The sequence below is a fragment of the Cetorhinus maximus genome, chromosome 2 (genome assembly GCF_964194155.1).
Source record: "Cetorhinus maximus chromosome 2, sCetMax3.hap1.1, whole genome shotgun sequence".
NCBI lineage: Eukaryota > Metazoa > Chordata > Chondrichthyes > Lamniformes > Cetorhinidae > Cetorhinus > Cetorhinus maximus.
Window position 1 is genome coordinate 34,699,727 of NC_135880.1, and position 27,391 is coordinate 34,727,117.

The 27,391-nt window shown below is 39.4% G+C and overlaps 1 protein-coding gene across 1 annotated transcript in view; it reads left to right on the plus strand.

Moving 5' to 3' along the window:
* Positions 1-1,912: 1,912 nt before the first annotated feature.
* Positions 1,913-27,391, plus strand: part of pik3r1 (phosphoinositide-3-kinase, regulatory subunit 1 (alpha)) — a 93,444-nt gene continuing 67,965 nt past the window's right edge. Inside the window, exons 1-2 of the mRNA XM_078563206.1 lie at positions 1,913-2,091; positions 4,264-4,960. Coding sequence (XP_078419332.1) covers positions 4,630-4,960 — 331 coding nt within the window. The 5' untranslated portion in view covers positions 1,913-2,091; positions 4,264-4,629. The remainder of the gene's footprint in view (positions 2,092-4,263; positions 4,961-27,391) is intronic.

A 27,391-nucleotide genomic window follows, 5' to 3' on the forward strand; every position in this document is an offset into this window, starting at 1 on the left:
ATAGCCTAGACGTAGGTAAACAGGGCACAATTTCAAAATGTGTAGATGACACAAAACTTAGAAGCATTGTGAACTGTGAGGAGGATAATGATAATTCAAGAGGACATGGACAAGCCAATGGAATGGGCAGACATGTGGCAGATGAAATTTAATGCAGAGAAGTGTGAATTGATAACTTTTAGTGGGAAGAATGAGGAGAGGCAATTGAAAAAGAAAGATACAATTCTAAAGGGTGTGTAGGAGCAGTGGGTCTTTGGGTATATGTACACAAATCATTGAAGATGGCAGGGCAGGTGGAGAAAGTGATTAATAAGACTTATGGGATCCTGCGCTTTATAAATAGGGGCACAGGATATAAAAGCAAAGAAGTTATGGTGAACCTTTATAAAACACTGGTTCAGCCTCAACTATGTGTTGTACCTAATTCTGGACATTACACTTTAGGAAGATGTGAAAGCAAAAGAGAGTGCAGAAAAGATTTACAAGAATGGTCCGAGAGAGAGGGGCTTCAATTACTTGGATAGATAGATGAATCTGGTTCTGTTCTCCTTCCAGAAAATAATTTTTAGAGGAGATTTGATGGAGGGGGTTCAAAATCATGAGGGGGTCTGGACAGAGTAGATTGAGAGAAATTGTTCTGATTGGTGGAACGTTTGAGAACCAGCAGACACTAATTTAAAGTGATTGGCAAAAGAACTAGAGGGGAGATGAGGATAAACTTTTCACAGAGTGAGTGGTTAGAATATGGAATGTACTGCATGCGAGTGTGGTGGAAGAAAACTCGATTATGGCTTTCAAAAAGGAACTGGATAATTATCTGAAGAGACAAAAATTGTAGGGCTACAGGGAAAAGACAGGGGAATGGGACCTAGCTGAGTTGCTCTTGCAGAGACCAGGCATATTCACGACAGGCCAAATAGCCTCTTGAGCTGTGTCCATTCTATGGTTCTATTGTGGAAGGCTTGAGAACCAGTGGACACCGATTTAAGCTGAATGGTAAAAGAACCAAAGACAACGTGAGGAAAATCTTTCTTATGCAGTGTGGTTAGGACTTGCGAATGCCTGCCTGAGAGAGGGAAACAGGTTCAATCATATCTTTCAAAGGGAATTGGATAATCACCTGAATAGAAAAATAATGAAGGGCTATGGGGAAAGGGCAGGGGGAGTGGGATTCACTGTTCAGCTGTTACAGAGAGCCAGCATGACCAGAATGGGCTGAATGGTCTCAATCATCCTGGTACTCAATCCATAAATCCATCTTCTTCAGCTCTGAAGGAGAGCCATACGGATTCGAAACGTTAACTCTGTTTCTCTCTCCACAGATGCTGTTAGACCTGCTGAGTTTTTCCAGCATTTTCTGTTTTTGCTACATAAAACCTTCCATTCTGCTTTTCACTTTAAAATAAAAACTTCCTCAAAGCATAAGCCTTCAACTCTTCCCTTAATATTGTTCCCAAACCATTTCCTGGATCGCACCTTCTTTTTGAAGTGCTTTGGAATGGTTTGCTACCATAAAGGCACTGTATAAATCTATAATGTGGTTGTCAAAGGGCAGAACCGCAGAGCCTTGGGCGCTCTCCATCAAAAATGTCATATTTAAAGGGGGCCCCCCGAAAGAAGTCAGAGGGGGGGGGGGAGTGGAGAAACTAAAATTAAAGTACATGAGTGTGCATTAATGGCTGCATGGCACAATGCAAATAGGTTTGCTTGATTGCAGTGCAGTAACTGCATCTCAGAGGTGGGGGGGTTGAGTAATGCGTTCTTCCCAGAGTGGCGAGCGGCCACTACTTGCCAGCATTTTTTGGCGACTCGGTGAGTGACAGGCATAGGGCCGCTATCGTGATGAAGCGGACCAATAGGCGGTCAGGAAAACGGAAGGGGGGGCGTGTCCCTCGGAACAATACTGGATCTTGAGGCTGAGTAGGAGCGGCGCGAGGCCATTAGCGAGTGCGGAGCGGAGGGCGCGAGGAAGGGAGTCACCCCGGGCCAGCCGGCTGACTAGCTGGCGACAGAGAGAGAGAGGGAGAGAGAAAAAGAGAGAGAGAGCGCGCGAGCGAGCTGGCACCGGGCCTCGTCAGTATTGGCAATCAGGTAAAACGGCGGTTGGTTTCATTTAAAGGGCGCCGGTCGGGGGGGGGGGGGGTGGGGGGCAAGTTCGAGAGCGCGGCTCGAGTTGGCCGATCACAGAAAGAGGGGAAGGGGGGGAGCAGCAGCAGCTCCAGCTCGAGCTCGGAGACCCCGCTCCTTATTCACGGCATCTTTTTCCCGTGCGGGCTGGAAGCGCGGCCTGTCCCGATCCTTCCTTCCTTCCTTCCTTCCTCCCTCCTGTGTCAGACTCTCTTGTCAGACCCCGGCCTGGTTCAAAGGGCTTTTCGTGACCGGAGCAAAAAGGGGTGCTCCTCCCCATTACGAGGAAGAAAGAGGGGGGGGGGGTGGGGGACAACTTCTTAATGTTTTTGGGGGGGGGGGGAATCATCCGCATTCCTGAGAATTCAAAGCGAGCAGAAAGTTATATATATTTTTAAAAAGGCTGTGAGCAGCGCAGTCATCTCCCTGGCTTATCCCGTTCTTAAACCATTGAATAATGTTTTATTGTCCAGGGCTGAAGAGCTAAAACCGTCCTCGCTCAGCGTTTATTTATTTGCTTTGATTATACATTCTCTTGCAAGGGTCGTGTTGCATTGCTGTCTTTTAAGATTTGATTTTTTTTTGGGGGGGGGGGTGAAATTTATAACGGAAAAGAAAACCCGAAAGCCTTTTTCCGCGAACATATGCTGACCACGTATCGGCATTAATGCAGTCCATATGGATTTTTGCTGCGGCGCTTCAAATTACTGTACGCTTTGGACCTGAAAGCCACTTTTGCTGCTTTTTTTTTTGGACAAACTTTTTTTTTTCCCCCCCAAAGAGTGTGCAGTGTACACGCGGTGGTTTTTCCTGGTGAGGGGAGCGGGGGGGGGGGGGCAACCTGAAGCCTTTGGATCACTGAGTAGTGGGCGTGAAGATTTGAATTTGAAATTTCCTTTTAAAACTTAATATGCCTAGTTCCAGTTGACTGGAATTGACTTTGGTTTGCATGCGTCTCCAGTGCTGCTTCGTTGCACTTGTATACTAATTTGCAAAATAATCCAACTCCATGTTGCTATTTTAAAATTGTTTACTTTTTTTATTTCCTGAAAATTGATTTTGTAAAAGTAACTTCGGCCAGATTTGAAGAGAGCTTTCTTTTCCCCAGAAATGTACAATCCACTGAATTTTTGAGCTTCAGTGCGAGTAATCAAATCCACATGCTGCAGCACTCTGGGAGACATTTGCCATTCTTCCTAAACTTCCATTTCCAGGTTGCAGTTACCCTCTTGGTCCCTTTTTAAAAGGACTTGACGGTGGGAATTTTTAATTTTATTTTAAGATTTTCTTTTATAATATTTACACTAGTTTATAATTCATCCCAGTAAGCAAAGATCAACAGTTTGCATTTGATTTCATCATTCTGATCTGATGGATTGTTGAATTGTTAATCCTAGGGCATCTCCAGCTCCAGTTATAATGCTATATTGGATTGGCATTATTCTTTCAGTTTAACTCATGGATTGTCACAACGGAGTCATTTTCTTTGTTAACACACTGACCTTGTTCACGTTTGTAACCGTGCTACAGTGTCAAGAAGGCACTTTTAAGCTTAGTGTTTTTTGGGGTAGTATCAAATTTCTGTCCGGCAGCTCAAGAGAAGTGCAGAATTCCTATTTAACTGCTTATTCTACGTTTTTGAAATTCTATGCATCAAAAGGAGCAACATTTGCAGTTTCCAGGTGGAATAATATCCCTTGCAAAAGTGCATTAAAGGTCCAACTACTTGGAGCGTTCACATACAGACATACAGAATGTCTCAAAGATATGATCATTAGAATTACTTCAAACTCAGTGGTAGTATGAGGCCAATTCCAAGTAGTTTTGCAATGGTTTCAGCTGGTTCCTGTTAGTGTATATGCTTGCCTATGTTTGCATGCCAGTTTGTTCCCTTTTTTTGTATAACTGGTCAACCTTGGAAGTTCCATTTATAGAAAGCTAGAGCTTGGTATTAAACTGGTTTGTAAGGTTGTGAATTATAATATCTATGTTTTTTGGAACAAATTTGAAGTATCTGTAAATGTTGATTTAGAGCTGTCATCTGGATATGAGAATGAATTATTGTCAAATTGGCTATGTTTTGTAGGAAATGATTTTACATTGTTTAATAAAAAGAAATTTTCTCTTTTCTTTTAGGTTGGGACTGCTCACAGAGGCCAATAATAGTTTGTTGTTGACTGACGGATAGTTTGTGGATGAAACATCAGAAAGATACGACAAACTGCTCAGCTGTGGAATCTTGCTTTTTTTAGAATGTGCTGACACGATCAAGAAGAACACAGGAGTACTTTTTTCTTATTTTTGAAGCGTGACATTGCATATTTTGCAGGAAATGGTACAAAGCTTTTTGGAAGCTTTTTGACTAAGCAAGCACTGTTCACAATTGGCAAGTGCTTTATTGTATGAAAAGCTTATCTGAAGTTTAAAGTTTCTCACCTGTTAAGCAGATAAAAGGCAAACATTCTTCTGCTTGTATGTTTTACATCTATAACAATAGAGAAAATGAGTGCCGATGGATATCAATATAGAGCTCTATACGAGTACAAAAAGGAGCGAGAAGAAGACATTGATTTACACACTGGTGATATATTGATTGTCACTAAAAATACTCTATTAGCCCTGGGTTTCAGCGAGGGAGATGAGGCAAGACCAGATGAGATTGGCTGGCTCACTGGCTTAAATGAAACAACACAGGAAAGGGGAGATTTCCCAGGAACTTACGTAGAGTTTCATGGTTTCAGGAAAATTTCGCCTCCAACACCCAAGCCACGGCCTCCTAGACCACTGCCTGTGGCTCCAAATCCATCAAGACCAGAAGATCCTGACCAGCAAGGTCAGTCCTTTCAGTTACATTCATGATGAGAGTCCAGGAATAATGAAAGAATTGTAGTATTGTGGAATTGTAGTATAACATGCATCAGATAAGAATGACAATGCTTTTAGAAGTAACACTTAATTTACTGTACTTGTCGAATTAAAAAACTGAAGGAATAACTTAGGAATTATACTTTACTATTGACATTGGTGAGTTATAAAGCCTGGCTCATTCATATATATTTTTAAACACTACTTCTGCTTGCAGAATATTTACACATTAACCTCTGGTTCATGAAAAATGACCAAATTGTTATTTGTAGAACTGTGGGTTGAAAAAAATCAGTTAACAGAAAATTGCTTGTGTATATTTATGTTTCAATATTCTTTGTTCCCCCTCGCCTGAAGGTGATGAGTTCTGCTGGGGTGCAGTTACATGGGTATCAGTAGCCTTCTTGGACACAAGTTTTATAGTCATGGGTGTCGTATCTGAATGTTAACATTCTTGACAACCATGCATGTATGGAGATTTTGAGGCAGATCTCACTAGATAGAGAATTGGGACAGATACATTATTATTTTAGTCTTCTCCATCTCCTATCAGTCCTGCAGTAGAATCAATTGGTACAATGGTTGAGATCAGCTAACTAAGTCATTGATTAGGTTCGCTTACTACATACATAGAATTGAGGAGTATAATTCCCCACAATATGTATTTGTGTAAGTGAAGCGGATTGCACCAGCAAAAAAAAACTTGTAAAAGTTTCATTAAATCCAGAGTTACTTCCCTTCCAATTTTTGGATTTTCTCTCACTTTTTTTCATCGTTTGACCTTTTTCTGCTTGCACAACAATGGGATTCTGCACTTCAAAACTAATTCATCAATTACAATAGACTTTGTGTGCTGAGGATGTGATGATATGCTATATAAATGCAATTATGTTCTTCAAAGATATCCATAAGTCCATTTAGACAGTTCTTGAGATGCTAAGATGGAAGAAAATAAAGATACAAAATTGGATTCAGAACAGCTTATCAATTTCATTACATATGATATATGGCACAAAAACAGGCCACTTGGCCCAATCACTTCATGCTGATGTTTATGCTCCATTTAAGCCTCCTCCCATTTTTCTCATCTAAACCTACCATGTACCTACCTACCATGATCTTTTCCTATTTTCCTCATCCTTGTTTAGCTTCCCCTAGATACATTTGCTGATGTAGCGGAGTTCCACGTTCACATCACTCTTTGGGTGATGAAGTTTCTCTGAATCCCCTTTTGGATTTCGTGGTGACTATCTTATATTGATAGTTATATCTGGTAATGCTCCTCCCCACAAGAGGAGACATTCTCTATCCACTCTATCAAAACCTTTCATAATTTTAAAGGTCTCTATTATCTCATCCTTTTTTCAAGAAAGCAGAGACCCAGTCTGTTAATCCTTTCCTGAAATGTCACTCCATCCATTTCTGATATCCTTAAATCTTCTCTGCATCCTCTCCAGTGCCTCTCTATCCTTTTTATAACATGGTGACCAGAACTGCACACAGTACTCTTAATTGCGGTCCAACCAAGGTTCGATACAGGCTTAACCTAATTTCCCTGCTTTGTTTTAATAGTGAAGTTTGTGAGGAATTGGATTTGAAATGTTTAATTGTTTTTTAAAAAGTCCAAAGTGATCTTGAGGTGGCAGTGATATAATTCAATATTACCCCTCCTTGGCCTACTGCTGATTCATTTTGCTAGCATATGATTTTTGACATGGTCATAATGTTGCATCTGGATCAAATCTTAATGTTCAATCTCCGAGCTAACCCAGAAAAGTGACCTTCAGAGCCATTTTTAAAGGTAATCATTGGAAGATTCTTTAGTTGTGTGGCTGTGGATTCCAGGCTGATGATAAGCATTAGGATGGGAGAGGTTCAAGGGAAAGATGTTATTGAGACATTAAATACAGTTGAACTGATGGCAGCCTGGCAGTTAATTATGAACAAGAACTTCAACAACTTATAGTGACTTTAACGTAAGGCACTTCACAGGAACATTACGAAACAAAATATGACACTGAGCCACAAATGGAAATATGAGGTCAGATAACCAAAAGTTTGGCCAAAGAAGTAGGTTTTAAGGAGTTTCTTCAAGGAGTAAAGAGAGATGCAGAGGTATAGGGAGGGTATTTCAAAGTTTGGGGTCTAAGCAACTGAAGGCACAGTCACCAGTGGTAGAACAATTAAATTTGGGGCGCACAAGAGGCCAGAATTAGAGGAGTGCAGAAATCCCGAAGGGTTGTGGGGCTGGAGGAGATTCCAGAGATGGGGAGACGATGGCAAGACTATGGAGGGATTTGAAAAAACATGAGAATTTTAAAATCAAGACATGGCTTGACCGGGAGCCAATGTAGGTCAGCGAGCACAGGAGTGATCGGGGAATGGGACACGAGATGGAGAGATTGGGATGACTTTCAGTTTATGGAGAGTGAAAGGTGGGAGATGAGCCAGGAGCGCATTGGGATAGTCTCGTCTAGAGTAATGGAGGCATGGATGAGGGTTTCGGCAGCAGATGAGTTGAGAAGGGCAAAGTCTTTGGAGGTGGAAATGGGTGGGCTTAGTGATGACACGAATATGAAGTCAAAACCTTGTTTCAAGATCACTGTGACACCAAGGTTATGAACAAACCATCTTCGTCTCAGATTGTTGTCAGTGAGAGCAATGGCATCAGTAGCTAGGGAATGGAGTTTGGAACCAGGACTAAAAACAGTGTGTTCAGTCTTCCTAACATTTAAATGAGACTCAAAAAATTGTTATAGTAAGGCAATTGAGAGGCTCTGTATGTTAGTCTTAAGTTTATTTTCAACTGTGTTTTTCTGTTGGTATCAAACATAAGGCAGTGGTGATCAGTTTTTTATATGAAGAATCAATTTTGCATCCACTGCTTAAAAGTTAAACCTTGGCTATGTACTACAGGACAGTGTTATGATCTGGCCTAGTCTTCTAGAATCAGTATCTCCTGGTAGATGAGCATTCTTTTGGGACTTCACAAACCTGTCCCATTTAGCAAACTCATTGGTACTGTTGAGTTGGTGAAGGGGAGCATGATGAGGATAGACATTTGGAAGGGAAAAAGCATCTTTATTCCCCTAGTGATGTATGCACTGCCTGTGGGGATGGATGGAAGTTATCTACATTTTTAATAATGTTCTCCAGTCTTCTCCCTGCACCTTGTATCTGATGATTTTGTCAACTTTCTCCTCTTCATAGCATGGCCCTTGAGAGGCAGAGATTTTAGTATATTGCAATAAAATGCTTCACTGCATGATCCATGATTTTGCAAAGTTCTAAGCTAAGGTTTGGTAGTGTTGTTCAAAATGAGAGCTTTATAACATGAGTAGGGTGTATGTTGGGTTTGATATTTTATCTACATGCTAAGGTGTAATATCCAGCCAAGCTGGAATATTTGGCAAAGCAGTTTTAGTGGTGTATAAGTTTTATCATATTTATGACAGGAAGAACTGTGTGCATTACACTTACAAAAGTGCTCTCATAGAAAATTCAATCTTGACTCTTGAAGTTTTGGGGCATTTAGAATGGAGCACACCTTGTTTAAACAAGCATAATACTTGGCTCTTGAAGGTGCTAAGTTTTGAACTAAAGATGCCCTATATCCATGGTGTGCCAGATGTAGTGTATTTTTGTCTTTCTTTCCTCGTTCCCCTTTCCCTTATGTTTCTATCTTCTTCACAGTAATGTGAAGCCACTGTACTTATTTTATAAATTGAATACTTGTGTACATATTTTGGGTGTAATTCATGGACTTTCCTCATATTGTTGACGGATTATTAGCTAACTTTCTATCCTTTGATGTTATAATTTTTTATGGAGTTTGCAAATGGGAGGACAAGTAAATAGCTGGCTCCTAGATTGTGAGCAAGGGCTGGGACAAATGGCAGGGAGGGAGTGATGGGTGGTGAGTAAGGTGGCAAGAGGAGTAGCAAATGAAAGGGAGCGAGGGAGTCGGGAGAGGAAAGTGGCGAGTGGGAGGGAACAAGGGGGCTGGCAAGTGATAGGAGGGAAGGAGCAAAGGGCTGGGAGAGGGAAGCAGCAGGAGGAAGGGATGGCAAGTGGGAAGAGTGAAGTGGGAGGTAAGCGGTATGTAGTAAGTAAAGGAGTAGTATTTTGGGCCAGCTAGATTTCAGAGCAGCCAATAGGTTTTTAATGTAAAAATTACAGGTCGGGAACATACCCACCGTTAATTACTTGCTTTCTTATGGGTAAGTGATTTTCGTTTAGTATGCCGCTTTTTTGGAACACATTATAAGTGCTAAATGAGGCATAGCCGTACAAGAATGAATGAGTTTATATTGCAATGGTGTGCATTTATATAGCAACTTTACCATGCAAAACATCCTGCAGGATCATATAAAGCAAAATTTGACACCAAGCCATGTAAGGAGATGTTAGGGCAAATGATCAAAAGCTTGGTCAGAAGTTGGTTTTAGGTGAGGCTTATAAGAGGGAAGAGAAGGGGAGAGCTTTAGGGAGGGAATTCCAGAACTTGGGGCTTTTGCAGCTGAAGACATGGCCACTAATTATGGAGCAATTAAAATTGGGAATTCTCAAGGCCACAGTTAGAGATATGGACTGGAGGGGGGTGAGGCAATGGAGGGATTTGAAAACTAGGACGACAATTTTAAAATTTGAGGTTGTAACCAGGAGCCATTGTAAGTCAGCAAGTACAAGCAAGGGTGATGGATCAGTGGGTCTTTGTGCAAGTTAGAACACTGGCAATGGAGTTTTGGATGAGATGAAGTTTACGGTGGGTGGAATCTGGGATGCCAGCAAGGAGTGTGTTAGAATAGTCAAATCTAGAGGTACAAAGGCAAGGATGACAGTTTGAGTAGCAGATGAGCTGAGACAGGAATGTTGGGCGATGTTAGAGGAGGGTGTAAGTGGTCTATTTAGCAAAGCTAAATAGTTGAGAACTCATCTTGGTGAAATATAAGACCAAGGTTTGGTTTGGTTCAGACAAAGACAGTGGCCAGTGAGAGGGATGGAGTCGGTGCCTAGGGAACAGAGTTGGCAGCGAAGACCAAAAGCAATGACTTTGACCTTCCTAATAGTTAATGGAGGAAATTTCTCTTTATCCAGTACTGGATGTTGAACAAGTAGAATGACATTTGAGAGGTGGTGGTGAGCTAGAGCTGAGTGTTGTCAGTGTACATGTGAAAGCTGAAATTTTTTTGGCTGATGTTGCTGACAAGCAGGTAGATAGGTAGTAGGTGAAAATTACAACCAAATTTTTCCCTTGTTGGTTGTACCCAGTCTAGGGGAGGAAAACGTAAGGTTATGTGTTCTTGCCTCCAAGGAATCCTTCTCCCTTTAGGTGAACAGTGGCAATCAAGTGCCTTAAAATTAGCAGTCACTCTGGCTAAGGTAGAATTGTAGCAAAGAGCTGGAAATGTTTAAACTTGGAGGCCGGATTTAACCACAGCACTAGATTATTGAATCTCTAACTGAAACAAAATTTCTTCCAAAAACCAGTTTGGCCTGTCTCAACCAGGTATCTGCAAAGGGTCTTGGTTAAGACATGCTTTCCTGCATCCTCAAATTTTCCTTTTTTATTATTCATTTATGGGATTTGGATGTCGCTGGCTAAGCCAGCATTATTGCCCATCCCTAATTGCCCTTGAGAAGGTGGTGGTGAGCTGCCTTCTTGAACCACAGCAGTCCCTGTGGTGTAGGTACACCCACAGTGCTGTTAGGAAGGGAGTTCCAGGATTTTGACTCAGCGACAGTGAAGGAATGGTGTTATATTTCCAAGTCAGGTTGGTGAGTGGTTTGGAGGGGAACTTCCAGGCGTTGGTGTTCTCATGTATCTGCTGCCCTTGTCCTTCAAGATGATAGAGGTTGTGGGTTTGGAAGGTGCTGCCTAAGGAGTTCCTGCAGTGCATCTTGTAGATGGTACACACTGCTGCCAGTATGCGTTGGTGGTGGAGGAAGTGAATCTTTGTGGATGTGGTGCCAATCAAACAGGCTTCTTTGTCCTGGATGATGCCAAGCTTCTTCAGTGTTGTGGGAGCTGCACTCATCCAGGCAAGTGGGGAGTATTCCATCACACTCCTGACTTGTGCATTGTAGATGGACAACAGGCTTTGGGGAATCAGGAGATGAGTTACTCACCACAGGGTTCCTAGCCTCTGACCATTGCTACTCTGAATAAATTAACCCCTCAATTGCATTAACAGTGTCTTTTAACCTGTCTATGTATTGGAGTCAGTTGACAAAGTGAAATAGGTTGTCTGTCATTTTAGTGTTTGAATTTATATTGAGATGTAGCTCCAGCTGCCATACAAGAAACACCATGGGTTGGGCGTGCCCGGCAGTCGAGCAGTGTTCCTAATCTCAACCCAAGAACAGATGTTGCTGCTGTGCCAATCTATTTCTTTCTCATTGAGCTCCTCCTGTTTTCCTTCCCCTTCCCTGTGACACTTGCCAATTTTTCTCTCAAACTTTTATAGGACATTTTCAGGGTATGGATTGAATTGCAATATGGGACAAAGAGCAGGGCAGCTAATTGAATACCCCTTTCAAAGAGCTGACACAGGCATGATGGGCTGAATGGCGTCACATGCAACATGATTGGTTCTAGCATTAAAATTATAAGTTCTAAATTCCTTTACATAGCAGCATAAGAAATTAAGGAATGGGAAAAGGCTCTTTGTCCAGACATGTCTGTTTCCACAGACCCTGTGTGAGAACTTGTTACCCATAGGAAATTTAAATTTTTTTGCTTGCCGTGAAAGGCTAATGGAGCAAATTCAAGAACACTCATCCATGTTCACTATTTATATCTAGCCCCCTCCCTTCTCACTAATGAACTGCTATTATTTGGAAGACTCCTTAAGGAAAACTAGGCACATTTCAGGGTAAAGCAATTTGCTCAACCTATAGCCTTGCCATTAAACTCAATTTCCACCATTGGCACACTGACAAGAGCATGATCTAAAGGATGCACTGGAGCAACTCATCAAGATTATTCTGACAATATCTCCCATTCTCAACTGTACCATTGAAAAGAACAACATCATCTTCAAGTCACATAGCTTCTTGGACTTGGAAATATGCCATCGTTCCTTCATCACCATTGAGTCAACATCTTGGAATTCCTTACCTAACACCATTCCCGAAGTGTCGTCAATGCAAAAGCTGCAGCACTTCAATGAGAAAGCTACCACTACCTCGTAAGGGCATCTGGTGATGACTAATAAATGTGACTTCAGCCAATAATGCCCACATTCCGAAGACTGATATTTTCTTGGTTCGAGGAGCAAAGAGATCTTTGCATTCTATGGAGTATCTGATTACAAAGTGTTACAAAGTATTTAAGCACCGGTCCGATGGTGTTCCACACAAGCCTCGTCCCACCCTTCATCTAAAACCAACATAACCGCTTTCTGAGTAAATAAGCTTTTCCTGGATTCCTTACTAGATTTGGAATCATAGCATAATACCTCACAGAGGGAGCTCATTCAGTTGACCATAGCATCCTCTTTTGTGAACATGTATTAAAAGTAATTATTTAGTACCTCAGCTGTGTCCTCTGTCTCCACAAGATTTCAGTTTTGATCTCTAATCAGCCCCACCTTTTACTCTTTATATTTTAGTTGTGTGCTTGTCCTTTGTAGTTGAATATGACCTTCACATCAACTAGAAGTCAGGAAGTTAAGTTTCAGGTGCAATGTGTTTGACGGTGCCTCATCAGTCCAATTTGAGCACAAAAAGATCTGGTGCATGTTTGACACATGCATTCTGGTGCGGAAGAGGTGCTTGTGAAGCTTTACATTTCCTGTTGGCCAGTGCAAATCTTCGGTTTGTTGGAAGTGCTGCCTTTCCTGATAAGACTGCACAATATAGAGCAATCCTGTGCGAGGTTCTCACATGTTATCTTATATGTATGGGCCCAAGTTTTCATCGTGGCTGCAAGTGAAAACATCTTTTTGACTTCCCCATCAAACCCTTTCATAGACTTGACAATTTCTATTATGCTGCCCTTCGTTCACCTGTTTTCTAGAGAAAAGAGCCCTGGCCTGATCAGCCTTTCCTGATAGATTTAACTTCTCAGTTCTGGTATCATCCTTTGTCCACCTCCCTGGTGCCTCTTTTTTTTGCAATATAGAGACTAGAACTGTTCACAAATATCTCAAGTGTGGTTTAACCAAGGGTCTTTACAGAATTAGCATAAATTCTGTATTTTTTTCAATTTGCTCTTCAGAAATGAACTGCAGAATTTGGTTTGCTGCTCTTTTTACTGCCTTACTAGTCTCTGTTGCAACTTTTAGTGATTTGTCTATCTGTATCCTGAGATCCCTCCATTCTCTAACCCATTTAGACACTTATTTTCCAAGGAATATGTGACCTTCTTATACTTAATGTCAAAATGTACTACCTCACACTTAAAGGTCATTTCCAAATTCCATCCCCATTCTGAGAGTTTATTAATGTCTTCCTGTATTTTGTTGCAGTCCTCCTGTATTAACTACACCCCAGTTTGGGATCATCTTCATATTTTGGAATTGTAAATACGACCCCAGAATCTAAATTCTTTATGTAAATGGTGAACAACAGTGGTCCCAGCATTGACCCTTGAACACCATACTTTGCATATTTTTTGGAAAATGCTAATACCATTGAGAAGTACATTATGAACTCTGAATTGCATGTACAGACTAAGTTACCACCAAATGATTTGGCTCCTATTATTGCTCCTTATGAGTTTTGATCCTTTCTCCAATGGGGTACTTATCTAGCTATATTTGATGCAGAAAATCTGCTTTCAGTGGCAATTTGCCTAGTATTGAAGGGAAGAAAATGATATTCCTCCGATTTAAGACATTATAAAGTGGTATACTGCTTTTTGACTGATTTAATTTTCTTTGTCTAAAGAGCCTGTGTCTGGAAGCAAAATTCTTCCATGAGCAGCTTCAGGCATGGACAAGTTTAGTCTCCCCAGATATGCTAGAAATGCTGCCATATAAGCACTGCAGCCATCATTTGGTGGTAAATTAGTCTATACATGCAATTCTGAATTGTTGATGTGCTTTCCAATTGTGTTTGCATATATGTAGAATGCTGTTTAATTTCTATTTGAAATGGTGGCATGTCTGCAATTGTAACCGTTGTAGATTGCTAAAGGTTTTCATGAAATCGTAAGATTCTCATAGTGATTCATTTCAGATATTGCTGAAGTGCTGCTGTTTCATGCCTATCATTTCATACTGCATAAAGTACATTTTTAATCACTTTTTTGTAGGTGAAATGTTGGAATCCCAAAACTTTGGCTGCAAATTTCTCTTATTGCATTTAAATCCCTTCATTGTAGACTAGATTATAAAAGAAGAAAATTATTTGTCTTTTGTGCATTGCAAATTATTGAATGTATAAGGGTTGCTAAATCTCTTTGCATGTGACTTTGTTTGGCTTCTTGTTGATTGAAATAAAATTCAAATGGTTCAGTAACATGGGGAGATGGTTGCATAGTGATAATGTCAGATAATATAAATCCAGAGGCTCAGGCTGATTCGCTGGGGACATGGGTTCAATACCATGGAATTCAAATTCAATTAATAAAGTCTGGAATTGAAAGCTAGTCTCGGTAATGGTGACCATGAAACTTATCATTGATTTTCGTAAAATCCATTTGGATTACTAATGTCCCTTTAGGAAAGGAAATCTGCCAATCTTACCTGGTCTGGCCTGCACGTGACTCCAGATCTGCAGGAATGTGGTTAACTCTGAACTGACCCTGAAATTGCCTAGGAGGCCACTCAGTTCAAGGGCAGTTAGGGATGGGCAACAAATGTCAGCGATGCCCGCACCCATGAAAGAATAAAGAAAAGAATAAAACCTTCTACTATAGATGTTGCTGGAAAAGTTCAGCAGGCCTAACAGCATCTGTGGTGAGAAAAACATTTAACATTACAAGTCCGTATGACTCTTCTTCAGAGCGGATCTAATACAGACCCAGCATTTCTCTAATATTTCATACTTCCGATCTTGACATAATTCTTCTGTTGCCTATTTAGTCCTTTGAAGACTATCAACTAATATTCTTGTCAAAAAATGAAGAGCAAAATGTGTGATGAAAGGTAGCAATTGAATGTCAGCATTTTGATAGCCTTCTAAACCATTCATATTACTTCAGAGTCCTTGGCCGCTGTATTTAAAATGCATTCTCGTGTGGGTGGTGGTATTAAACCTGTTTAACAAGTGATCATAGTATGAAAAAAGTTCTTCTCACTTAATTTAAAAATAAATGTAAAAGGAAATGTTGACATGATTACTGTAGGATGTGAAGTTGAACTTGTTTTCCATATTGCCACATCCATTCCACCTGTAAGCAGAGTGGAGATTCCTTTTGGCAAACTGACTTCAGTGTCAATTCCTGTAAATGAGTTCTGTTTTAGGCAGTAATCCTTGATGGTGAAAATTGTTTGGCCTTCAATCGGTCTGGAAGGAAAAAGGGACTGAAGGTCCAACAGCAGCTTGTGGGGATAGAATAGTTCCACCTCCAGTATTTGCCGTAAACTGTTGTTACCTTTCTTGAAACTTGCTATATGTGCATATAAATGTCTGTTTGCCTGAATAACTGCAATACTTTCTCTAAGCAAAACTTCAATATTGAATGTGACATTGGTTATTGTTCTGTACTGTGAATGACTCCCCTTGGCATGGTTATTTTTATCAATACTGCATGTGATACTCTCTACTTGGTGTGTACAGAGGACTGCTCTGGCCAAAACTACAAAGTTGAGTGCATCAGTGGGATGGAAAGATCATAATTAATGGGTGTTCTTAATCGTGTGGCTCAGTTATAAAGTAAGCTTAGCGAATTTTGCTGTTCCCTAGGATCCTCTGAGTGAGTTACTTCAGCTGTTGGCTATAAGTTTATTTTGCTGCTTATATTTTACTTATTCATTTTAGTAAGAATGAATACTAAATTCATTTATGTGCTGTCAATTCTTTTTGTCTTGCACTCATCAGGACAATACAAGAATACCAAATTTCAAAGGGATCAACAATTTCTACTGCATGAGAAAAGGGCGTTGATTGGCTGGCAAGTGGACTCTGGTCAAGGTGTTGCCCTGGGGAATACACCAGGGAACAGTTGTTCTCCATACTTTTGTTTAGTTGCTAAAGGCACAATGCCTGGACATGTTCTTCCTGGACAGCACTTGCTGAACAATCTTGAGTGTGCTAAGAATTACACTAACAACCAATTTAAGATTATCAGTTGGGTTCGCAATGTGGCTTGCTTACACTTGCTAGAAGCTATGTATATTCATATGCAGGGCTCTTTCCTCTGCAGGTCTTCCCACTGGATATTCTTATATTTCTGTTTACCATCAATGATTGTTAAATGTATTGGAAGTATTTGGAATTTTTTTCCTTCTGCTTTTTGATGAGCAAGGTGGAGAATACTGTTTAAATGCTGAACTCCAACAGCCACAGCAACAGTAAGGGACAGTAAGAGTAATTTGTTAGAATTATTGGCATGAAACTTCTTAAATCAGTTTTTCTTTATGGATAGCTCTGCTTCCATACTCCTTTTCTAAACTGGAGCTTGAAGAATAAAAAAGAAACCAATTGCTGGAATCTGGGTAGCAGGAGAATACAAATTAATGTCTCTTAAATCTGCTGCTCAAACTATGCTGTAATAATCCTTGTAGGTTTGTGTTTTTAATTGAACCTTCTTATCCCACTATTCTTTGCTACACTTCCATTTAAGTTTCCAACACAAAAAGGCCTGTTTGTTACATGAATGTCAGAGACTCAAGAGGCTCGCTATCACTTGGATCTTTGAGAAGAGGTGGCACTGCCAGCTATAGCATTACTACAACCCATATTTTTATTATTAATGTTAGTGGATTTGCTCATGAGTTGGAGGTTTAGCTGTTTTATGCAAATGGGAATATTATGCCATGCAATTCCTGAAGTGTGATGGGCAGATAGTAACATGTGCATAATGTTTGTCATCAAGCACTTTACAAACCCCTTTTTATGTTGGATCATTTTATAATATTTCTACCTGATCTAAACCTACTCAAGTTCATTTTTATTGCATCATTCTTCCCATGTGATTGACTCTGAAGCTTGATCATACCAGCCCTTCAGATTTGAAATACTTTCTCAATGCTGCAGTAGAGTATTGTCAAGTTTAAAACTATTGGACAATTTGAAATTAGATGTAAATGCAGGAAAAATTTAACTTTTATTTTAAAGCATAATTTACATTTGCTATCTCTGCCACCTTTACAAGTGCTAACAAATCTTAAAAGTACAGAGTCTTTTTTAGGGAGTAAGAAGCAAAGGATAACTGCCTTCCCAATTTAATAAGCCTGCTAATCAATCCAAGGATTTTGATCTGCAGCCTGACTTCTCAGTGATCCCTGTATTATTTTCAGGAAAGATGTGTTTATATTCTTTTGGCATTCCCCATGAGTACTCGGGCCTGAGCATGATATTTACCTGATAACTTGAGGTAGCTATCAGGGTGAGTTTCTGCAAAGGGAATTGGGTTAAGTGAATGGTCAAGAATTTGACAGAAGGTGTATAATGTGGGAAAATGTGAGGTTGTCTACTTTGGCTGGAAGAAAAGGCAGAATATTATTTAAATGGAGACAGACTATAGGATGCTGCATTACAGAGGGACCTTGATGTCCTTGTACATGAATCACAAAAGGATAGTGTGCAGGCACAGCAAGTAATAGGAAGGCATATGGAATGTTGGACTTCTTACAAGGGGGAAGCTTTGCTACAACTGTGCAGGGCATTGGTGAGTCTGCACCTTATGGCTTCCTTACTTAAGCAAGGATATACTTGCATTAGAAGCAATCATCAAGTCAGGCTCACATTGAAATCTTAATCACTTTGAAAGTGTTTAGTGATATTACTAAATCATATAAACGTTAAAGCTGTGCTTGGTAATTGCTAGCCTTCACAGGGAATGGTATTGTTACAGTATAGGACTACTGAGTTAAGAGGTTGATTTGAGCGTGGTAAGTTATGAAAATTAATTCAATAACTCTGGTAACTTGTGGGCTAATGCCAGTAAAGCAAATGACCCATGGAAGATGTCAGAATTTTTTTTTAAAATGCCCTCTGGGAAGGAAGTCTGTACCCAGTCTGGCCTACCCATGACTTCGGGCCATGTTATATGGTGGACTCTTGATAACTCCAGACCAACAAATCAATATTGTTCACATTCCTAGAACAAATAAATATTTTACAAAAGTTGCCTTTTAATGATTTCTATCCAACCCTGGCGACATGACAAGAAGATTTTTTCGAACAAAAACATATATACTTTTCTTAGTATCCTTAGTATAATTTTTGCAAATAATAAATCGCATCTATGTAGAAGCTATGTCCATTAGCAGCAATGTTATTTTTGTACGCGTGTTTAATAGCAGTAAGACAAAGCCAACCCCTTGTTCCACATTAATGTAAATCTTGATTTACATTATCCAAGGCACATATTACAGCTTATCAGAAAATAAATCTAGATCATTGACCAGATGAGCATTGTCTCTTTTCAATTTTAATGATAGAAAAGGTTTATAAGGTTAATAACTAGCTATTTACATTTATAGAATGTCAAATTCCACTATCCTATTGAATGAGATGTTTTGAGCAGAACACTGGTTACAGTTGTACAGGATTGTAGCCATAAGCAGCTGAACATTTGGGATGGATTTTAGCGAAGTAGGGGAAACTCCGCAGACCTTGTAAAAATATCAGACGGGGCCCAATTCCAGGATTCCTGGCGCTCCCAATTTTCATTAGCATGGGATAAAGGTGTGGGTCACAAACCCCACCCTGCACTCCTGATTGGCTGGCTCCATTGCAGTGGTAGGCATATCCTAACCCCCTGCAGTTTTCGTGGCGTTTGACCTGCTTTTCAGGGAGTTGTGGTTTATGGCACTCTGAGGTGTTGTGAACCATAGCCAGGATGAGGGACCCTTTTTGAAAGTTAAGTTCAGGGGTCTTCCCAATTCCTCCCATATCAACTTATGCCCATTCACCCAGTATACACACTCTGCAGAACCAGTGAACCCCTTAGAAATAATGGCATGTGTGGAAAAGCTTTTAGAAAAAGTAATTTGTTCATAACTTTCTTTAAATAAAATACTTTTTCTATAGCCCTGTAAAAGTGTGAATCATCCAAACTTTAAGGAATCAATAGCAGCAACAACATGCACTAGGCACAGTTATCATGTATAAATAAACATTGTGCAATTGACAGCTCTTTCTCTTGGATTAATTTTGTCAATCAGGCAATGCTTTCTCTTGGGCACAGCTGTTTCAGCAAAATAATGGATGTTTGAGCTCTCAGCCAATCCTCGTTATGCATTCTTGGTTGAGAGCCCAGGCATGCATGGGGATTGTGTGGAGGCAGTGTGAGGGCTAAGGGCTAGAGGGCCTAATAGTAGAATGAAATAACTGGAATGAAGTCCGAATACCAAGGTGGCCTTTAAACCAGCCCGCCTCTGTATTTGGCTGCCTCTGAACTGTTTCCAGGGCAGTGGACCTGACTCACTCCAGTCAGTATCTGCAACCGCATCCCGCCCCCCCCCCCCACCCCCAAATAAAAATCCTGCCTTTGCAAGCACGCCAACCAGGAAATTTCCTGACTGTACCTGCCTCGAGGATGAAAATCCAGCCCACAAAGCTTGTTAACATTGGCATTTCAGTGCCACACTGAGTGAATACACAGCATTGTTAGAAATATCATCTTTTCAGATCAAACATTAAAGTACGTATTCAAGTGAATGCAAATCATAGCAAAAAAGAGCAAAGAAGAGCTTTTGGTGTTTAGGCCAACGTGTTCTTCAATAAATCAGTTTAGCTTAGAGTCTTATTCGACTCAACGTTAATTCAGTCTCTTTCTCCACAGATACTGCCAGACGTACTTAGTATTTCTTTCTATTTCAAATTTCCAACATTTGTGGCATTTTATATTAACTGGTTATTTATCTCCTTGCTGTTTGTGGGACTTTCTTGTATGCAAATTGGCTACTGCATTTGTCTGCTAACAGTGACAGAACTTTATTGGCTGTGAAAGTTTAGGGGATGTCCTGAGAATATGAATTAGCTATATGAATGCAAATTTTTTCAGTTTGTTTATTTTTTCTTTAGAATTTATTTTCTCCATGTGGCATTTGTAGTGGTGGTCTTATGAGTAATCATATACAGTCATTTTCTATGCTCAAGTTTAGTTATGATGACTGAGCCATGGCTGACTACTTGAAACTTGATTCCTTTTCTCTCCACTGATGCTGTCTAACCTGTTGACTATTTCCAGCGTTTTCTGTTTTTATTTCTTTGTTTACGAGGCTGATTCTAGCCTACAAGTCTTCACATACATGCTTGCTCATTAGCTGCAGCACAGTAGAATAGAACGAACCACTCGGCTAAGAGCTGATAAATATTTTTCTCTGGGACAAAGAACTGTCAATCAGCACCATCAAAAAAGCTTGGCATATCTGCTACAGCAAACCCACAAAGTGGTACTCACATTAGCCTTAATATTATGACATTAAATGGGGCAGGTTTCAGATTTATTAAATCTATTTTGTTTAATGTCAGAAATCTTTATACTGTACACAGTTACTAAGTTATTACTCTGAAGTATGAATGGCCAAAATCTGACCTTGAAGCTCTGGCACTCCCTTCTGAGGCAACTGAATTCTGCTTGTGCTTACATGTCACAGTTGTCAACTTATTCTGCATTTTGAGAGTTGGAGGTTTAGAAAAGGCTCTTAGTGTGGTTGCCTCATTGATAGACAAATTCTGAATCAGAACACCAAGTCTCGCAGTTTGAGATGTATGCAAATCGATGGATTTAGACTCCGATTTGATCCCCAAAGCTGCATGATGCACACCTATAATATTCGCTAATAGGCTTGAAAACCCCACTCTAAATGTTGAAAATATTTTATATTTTATGTTGTGACACAGCTATGATTAACAAGTATTATACTATTCCTAATATAAGCCAGATGAGTGAAATGAGTTGGTCTGTAGGCAAACCATGGAAATGAAGTGTGTTACTAGCTAAACACTCATTAGTTAAGAGTGGAAGTCTAATACCTTTTGTCAAAATGTGCTTGTGTATACAGTTGAACAGCCGTTTTAAAATACTCCTGCAATCTACATGGAAAATATTCACATCATTACTGTATATGACTGATAAGCCACAAATATACAACTGTATGCCAAAATTTGCTAATGAATACAGGTTTTTTATTTAATTTCAAATTTAATATTTACGCAAAACATTTCTGTTCAATTTGAGGTATTTTGTTTCTTCTCTCCAAACAGTGACTAAGTATAGTGTAGAACACAATGGCTTCTAATTTTTTTTAGTTGCTTTACTCTTTATAATGACCACAACATTTATCACATGCTATGTTTATTCAAAACCAAAGAAGTGTATCTTAAAACGCAGTGTTAAAAAGTTCTAGAAAGAAAAACCCTCTGTTTGTCAAATGGGGACAATGGGGGAAGCTAAATTTATTTGCTTGTGGTATTTATTGTTCTCTTGTTGAAGGATTTGGCTCTCCAGTTCCTTTTATGTTTTGTTGGTGACTTATTGGGTCACCACATGAAGAACACAGTAAGTATGCAGTCCCTGCACTTTAATTTATAGGGAAGTTTGCTTTGCTTTGGCCTGAAATGAGTGCCCCTTAATTCACATTTTCCATCTACTTGCAACTAGACATAAAGGAGGGTAATGCTGAGATCCAAATTTATTTATTCATTTATGGTAACTGGGTTTTTTTTTGGTTGGTTTTCACTTGGGACAAATAAAATATTTGGGGATTTTGTCAAATGCACCTAATTTTTTTGGGAATGTTAAGTGTGATTAGCAAATAGATGTTTGCCTAGCCTGGTTTATTACAGATTTTATACTAGATATATATGATTGTAACACCACATTATAGCCACTTTCCCAAATGGCTAAAAATACACATACTCAACAGAATTAATGTTGAAATGAATTGTTGGTATATATAAAATGTATTTTGTACTTTATGCTGCAAACTTGCAATGATATTCTCCTCCCTATGGGTTTTTATATAAAATAACTTAACAACCTATCATGCTAGTTTTGTTTTGATGGGAAGCATGAACAGACATGGCTTAAATATTTTGCTTGATGAATGATCTCGAGCAGAATGCCCATTGTTTATAGTGCAGCCATGTGGAACTGCAGTCTGGCTACATACGAGATGTAAAATCTTGTCTCCACAAGCTTATGTTTGACAATTTGTTCCAAAGTTAGTGTTCTAGGGTGGTTCTGTAATGTAAATAAGGGCCAGAAAGCTGAAAGTTACTACAGTTAGAGGCATGCATAAGATTACCATACTATCTGTATCACTGATGGTCAAATAACCCCTGAAAAGTAGAAAGATGCAAGTAAATGTGGTCATTCACTACTTCACTGTTGGGTTAAATACACAGTTTCTGTTAAAACAGATCAAACCATTTTCATTTAAAGCACAGTAAGCTCATTGAGTAACTGTAGCAATTAAACTTAAGCAGATATAAAATATTCAAAGCAGTTATTAATTGTTATGCCCTAGTATGCACAAGCTTTGTTATGACATATATTTGTTCCTGAGTCAGTGTTTGGAAGTACTAAAAGCTGATCAGCATCACACCTATTTCGTTTTGGTTACTTATTAAGTTCCAATGTATAGGAACGTAAGGTCAGAAGAAATTATAATGTAGATTGCTGAAAAAAGAGACATGTCTAAGCTTTTCATCTTGCACTCATCAGGATACCTCAAAAGAATACCAATATAAGGGGAAAATAACAATTTATACTGTATGTGAAGAGTGCATGTACTAGAAGCTACGTATATTAATATACAGGGCCCTGTTCTTTGCAGACGGAAAGAACACACATTACATCTGTTTCAGCTAAACAAAATAAGTGATAGCCATTCACTGATGCATTCCTCAGGGCAATGCCTTGACCAATCAGGGCCAAGCTGCCTGCCAAGCTGCCTGGTTTAAATTTCAAACAATGCTTTGCAGTTAACTGTCATTCACTATCAATGGTGCATTCTTCATGGCAATGTCACTAGCCAACCAATCAGCGCTCTCTTCACATATAGTATAAATTGTTGTTTTCCCCTTATATTGGTATTCTTGCGAGGTGTCCTGATGAGTGCAGGATGAAAAGCTTAGACATGCCTCTTTTTTTTTTCAGCTGTCTACACTATAGTTTCTTCTGATCTTATGTTCTTATACATTGGAACTTAATAAGTAACCAATAGGTGTGATGCTGATCAACTTCTGCCATTCATATGTAAACTGAAAAATTGGCCATGAGCCCAAGTATTGCTTACTTTCATGGATAAAACATATGAAAATGAAATGTCTGCTTCATCTGTAATAATTAATAGTCTGTATATCCAGAGCATGAACATAGGGCATGTATGTCTGATCTGGTTACATTCCACAGATCATATGAATGAAACCATAGCTTTTCATAAAGGATTAAATAATTACATTTGTAGATCTTTAATCTTCAGCCTCATTAACCAGCCATTTATACAGCTTTTTAAAGGAATTACTAGGGATTGGTATTTCGACTTTCTAGAAGCAAAAGGTACTTTTGATATCTAGTCACATTTGAATTGTTGCTCCAATTCATTTCTTACAGTAAGTTAAATTAATTTGCTTTTATCTACATTATGTATGCTTTTCAGCATTTTAACCATCTGAACAATGATCCCTTTTTAATATAATTTTCAATGTAATTTATTACTCATTTTGGTATATCTGACCTAACCACCATTTGCTGAGAGAGAAAGGCGTTCTGAGTGCTAGTAATACAAACTATATAGCCATTAGAGAAGAGGTCACCAGGTATGTCGCCTGTTTGTTTTTCTCCCTCTCTGAAACCACTCAAGTCTTTATTTGATTGGATGAAGAACTAAGTAGAGCATGAATTCAACTTGTGTTTGTCGCCTGCTTTACGATGATGCTCTGAAGCAGTCATACAGACTCGAAACATTAACTGTTTCACCTGCACAGATGCTGCCAGACTGCTGAGTTTTTCCAGCATTTTCTGTTTTTATTTTGGATTTCCAGCAGCTGCAGTAATTTTGCTTTTATTTATGATAATGGTGTTCAGTACTGCCACACTGTCTTTGCCTCGCTAATAAAACTCAATCTCCCCATTTGAGCATGTTCTGATAACTTGATATATGATTAGTTGTGCATTTTATGTTAAGTGTACAGACTTAAACAATTTAGATTATTCCCTAATAAGTCAAATGAATGTGATTAAGTCATTTTAAGAACAACAGTGTGATAACTTTTGGTATTCTATGATCCTATCAGCCAATTCTTGGTCAGTTGAGTCATGGACCATATTCAAAATAAAGCACTCGCTGCTTTAGATCAGCGACCTGCCTATGTCTTAATCTCAGAAGATTGCATTCTATTACAGCAATGTGAATTCTTCCGTGTCCATTTCCATGCCAGTTATCCATGTGAAAGTGCTGTTCAGCAGCAAACTGCAGCCAATTTTATATTGGATTTGTCAATAAAATAACATGGTGGATGAGACGAAATTGGACAGCCTTGTTCAATCTTTTACACACTTAGAAAATATGCACTTTCCCATCTTTGTGAACTGGACTGCTAGATTTAATGTGAACGTTTTAGATTTGCAAGTGTTGGTGGGTGTCTCAAGTGCTCCACTGTGTGGAGTTTATTTGCCTCGATGAATATGAGCTGTATTGTTGGGTTATACTGCATATTTATGGTTTGAGATAATGCACTGTTTTTCAGCTCTTCATGCCATGATCAACATCTGGTGTATTTTTGAATAATGATACTAGCTGTAAAAGTAGTATGCCATTTGCAAGAGATTTTCAGTAACAGCCAATAGTGCATTTTTTAAAAAAAATCAACATGTGCAGCTGTTTAAATTTCATTCCTCCCATAATTGTTTTGACTTGTTAGTTTCCAAGCGGAAATAATTAAGTTATTCCATATGCATTGTTGGACATCAACATGGAGGGTAGAATGGTTGCCCTGTACCTGTACTGCAGCAATTACAGAAGTACTTTTGAATTGTTTACATAATACTGAATGTAATTGATAGGGTCACCTGACCTAATGATTTACACAATGTTACATTAATAGATGCTCATTTACATGCATTTAGTGATTAACAATGCACTCATGAAAGTGGGACAAGTGACAAGTTACCTTGCAAAGAAGTAGGCAAATTTATCTGCACTTTGGCAACTTTGAGGTGAGGGGGGAGAGAAACAGACCCAAAAGGAGAATGGCAATAGCTTAGAAATTATACCTTGCTTCATGCAGTCTGTGATTATGCAGCCACTTCCTTTAATTTCAATGAAAACGTGGAACTGTAACGTTGCAACGCATCTTACCAATGCTGAGTCCTTGATTAATTGGGGAAGACTGTTTGTTATCTGCTACTGTCATCCATAGAAACACTGACTTAAATTCTAATGGTAACTTATGGTGCAAAAGCAGTTTAGTTTGTCAAGCCTGCTCCTTCCAATGGTGCAAATTATGTGCTCTCAAGCAAAGTCTCCTGATGAAGGTATATAGTCACTGATCCAACTTTGAAGGAGGCAACTTGCCTTGAGTGATCTTAGGATAATTTACCAACGCCTTGATTGTGGTTAAAACTAACTCGTGTGTCTGCATTGTAGTGTAGATTGTGAAAATGAGTCATCATCCAGTCAAAATTGAAATATAAAAATGTCAGTGTGGCACAATGTATATATTATGTGTAATAAATATTTTCATTAAAATATAAATAAAATAGAAGGAAAGTCAAACCATGTTTTGGGAGAAAGGGAATACAAAAATAAGAAAATATGTCAGCCCAATGTCACGAGCAAGGTTCCTCTTTTGTCTTTGGTCGCTTTGGCCTGGAATTTGCAGTTCTAATGACAACAGAACCATCAGCAATCACTATCATTATTGTGTAAAACAGACAAGAACCTCCAGTGTCTGTACATGCACAGTTAAATGCAGAAATTCTGTCAGCAATAGCTTGCTCCTCCACAGATGCGCTCCTGCAGTCTTCACTGATGCATCCAACACAATCAATGAATTGGCATGAATTTTTTCATTCATGGGATCTGCATTTCACTGGCAAGGACAGCATATATTGCCAATCCCTAATTGCCCAAGAGAAGATGGTGGTGAGCCACCTTCTTGAACTGCTTCAGTTCATGTAGTGAAGGTACACCCACAGTGCTGTTAAGAAGGGAGTTCCAGGATTTTGACCTAGCAACGATGAACATATGAACATATGCATTAGGAGCAGGAGCAGCCCCTCAAGCCTGCACCGCCATTCAGTAAGATCATGGCTGATCTGATTGCAACCTCAACTCCACATTTCTGCCTACCCCTGAGAGCCTTTCACCCTCTTGCTTATCAAGAATCCATCTAACTCTGCCTTAAAAATATTCAGAATCTGCTTCCACTGCCTTTTGAGGAAGAGAATTCCAGAGAGACTCAAACCTCTTGAAAGAAAAAAAAATTCTCCTAATTTCTCTGCCTTAAATAACCAACCCTTTATTTTTAAACAGTGACCCCTAGTTTTAGATGTTCCCACAAAAAGAAACATTCTCTCCACATCCACCTTATCAAAATCCTTCAAGATCTTATATTTCAATCAATTCACCTCTTACTCTTCTAAATTCCAGGAGATAGAAGCCTAACCTGTCCAACATGCCCTCCTAAGACCCGCCCATTCCAGATAGTTGTCTAGTAAACTTTCTCTGGACTGCTTCCAATGTATTTACATCCTTCCTGAAATAAGGAGACCGGCACACGGTACACATGATACTCCAGATGTGGTCTCACCAGTACCTTGTACAACTGAAGCATAATCTCCCTACTTTTGTAATCAATTCCCCTCACAATGAATGGTACATTGTATTAGCTTTCTTAGTTGCTTGCTGTACCTGAATAGGAGCCTTTTGTGATTCATGCACTAGGACACCCAGATCCCTCTGAATCTCAGAGCTCTGCAGTCTCTCGCCATTTAGATAACGCTTTTTTCTTTTTATTCCTGCCAAAATGGACAATTTCACATTTGCTCCATGTGCCAAATCTTTGCCCCCTCCCTTAACCTATCTATGCCCCCTTGTAGCCTCCTTGCATCCTCTTTAAAACTTACTTTCCTACCTATCTTTGTGTCATCAGCATACTAAGCAACTATACCTTCAGTCCCTTCATCCAAGTCATTTATGTAAATTGTAAAAAGATGAGGCCCCAGCACTGATCTCTGTGGCACATCCTGCCAACCAGAAAAATACCCACTTTTGCAAACTCTGTCCTATTAGCTAGCTAATTTTCTATCTACGCCAATATGTTGCCA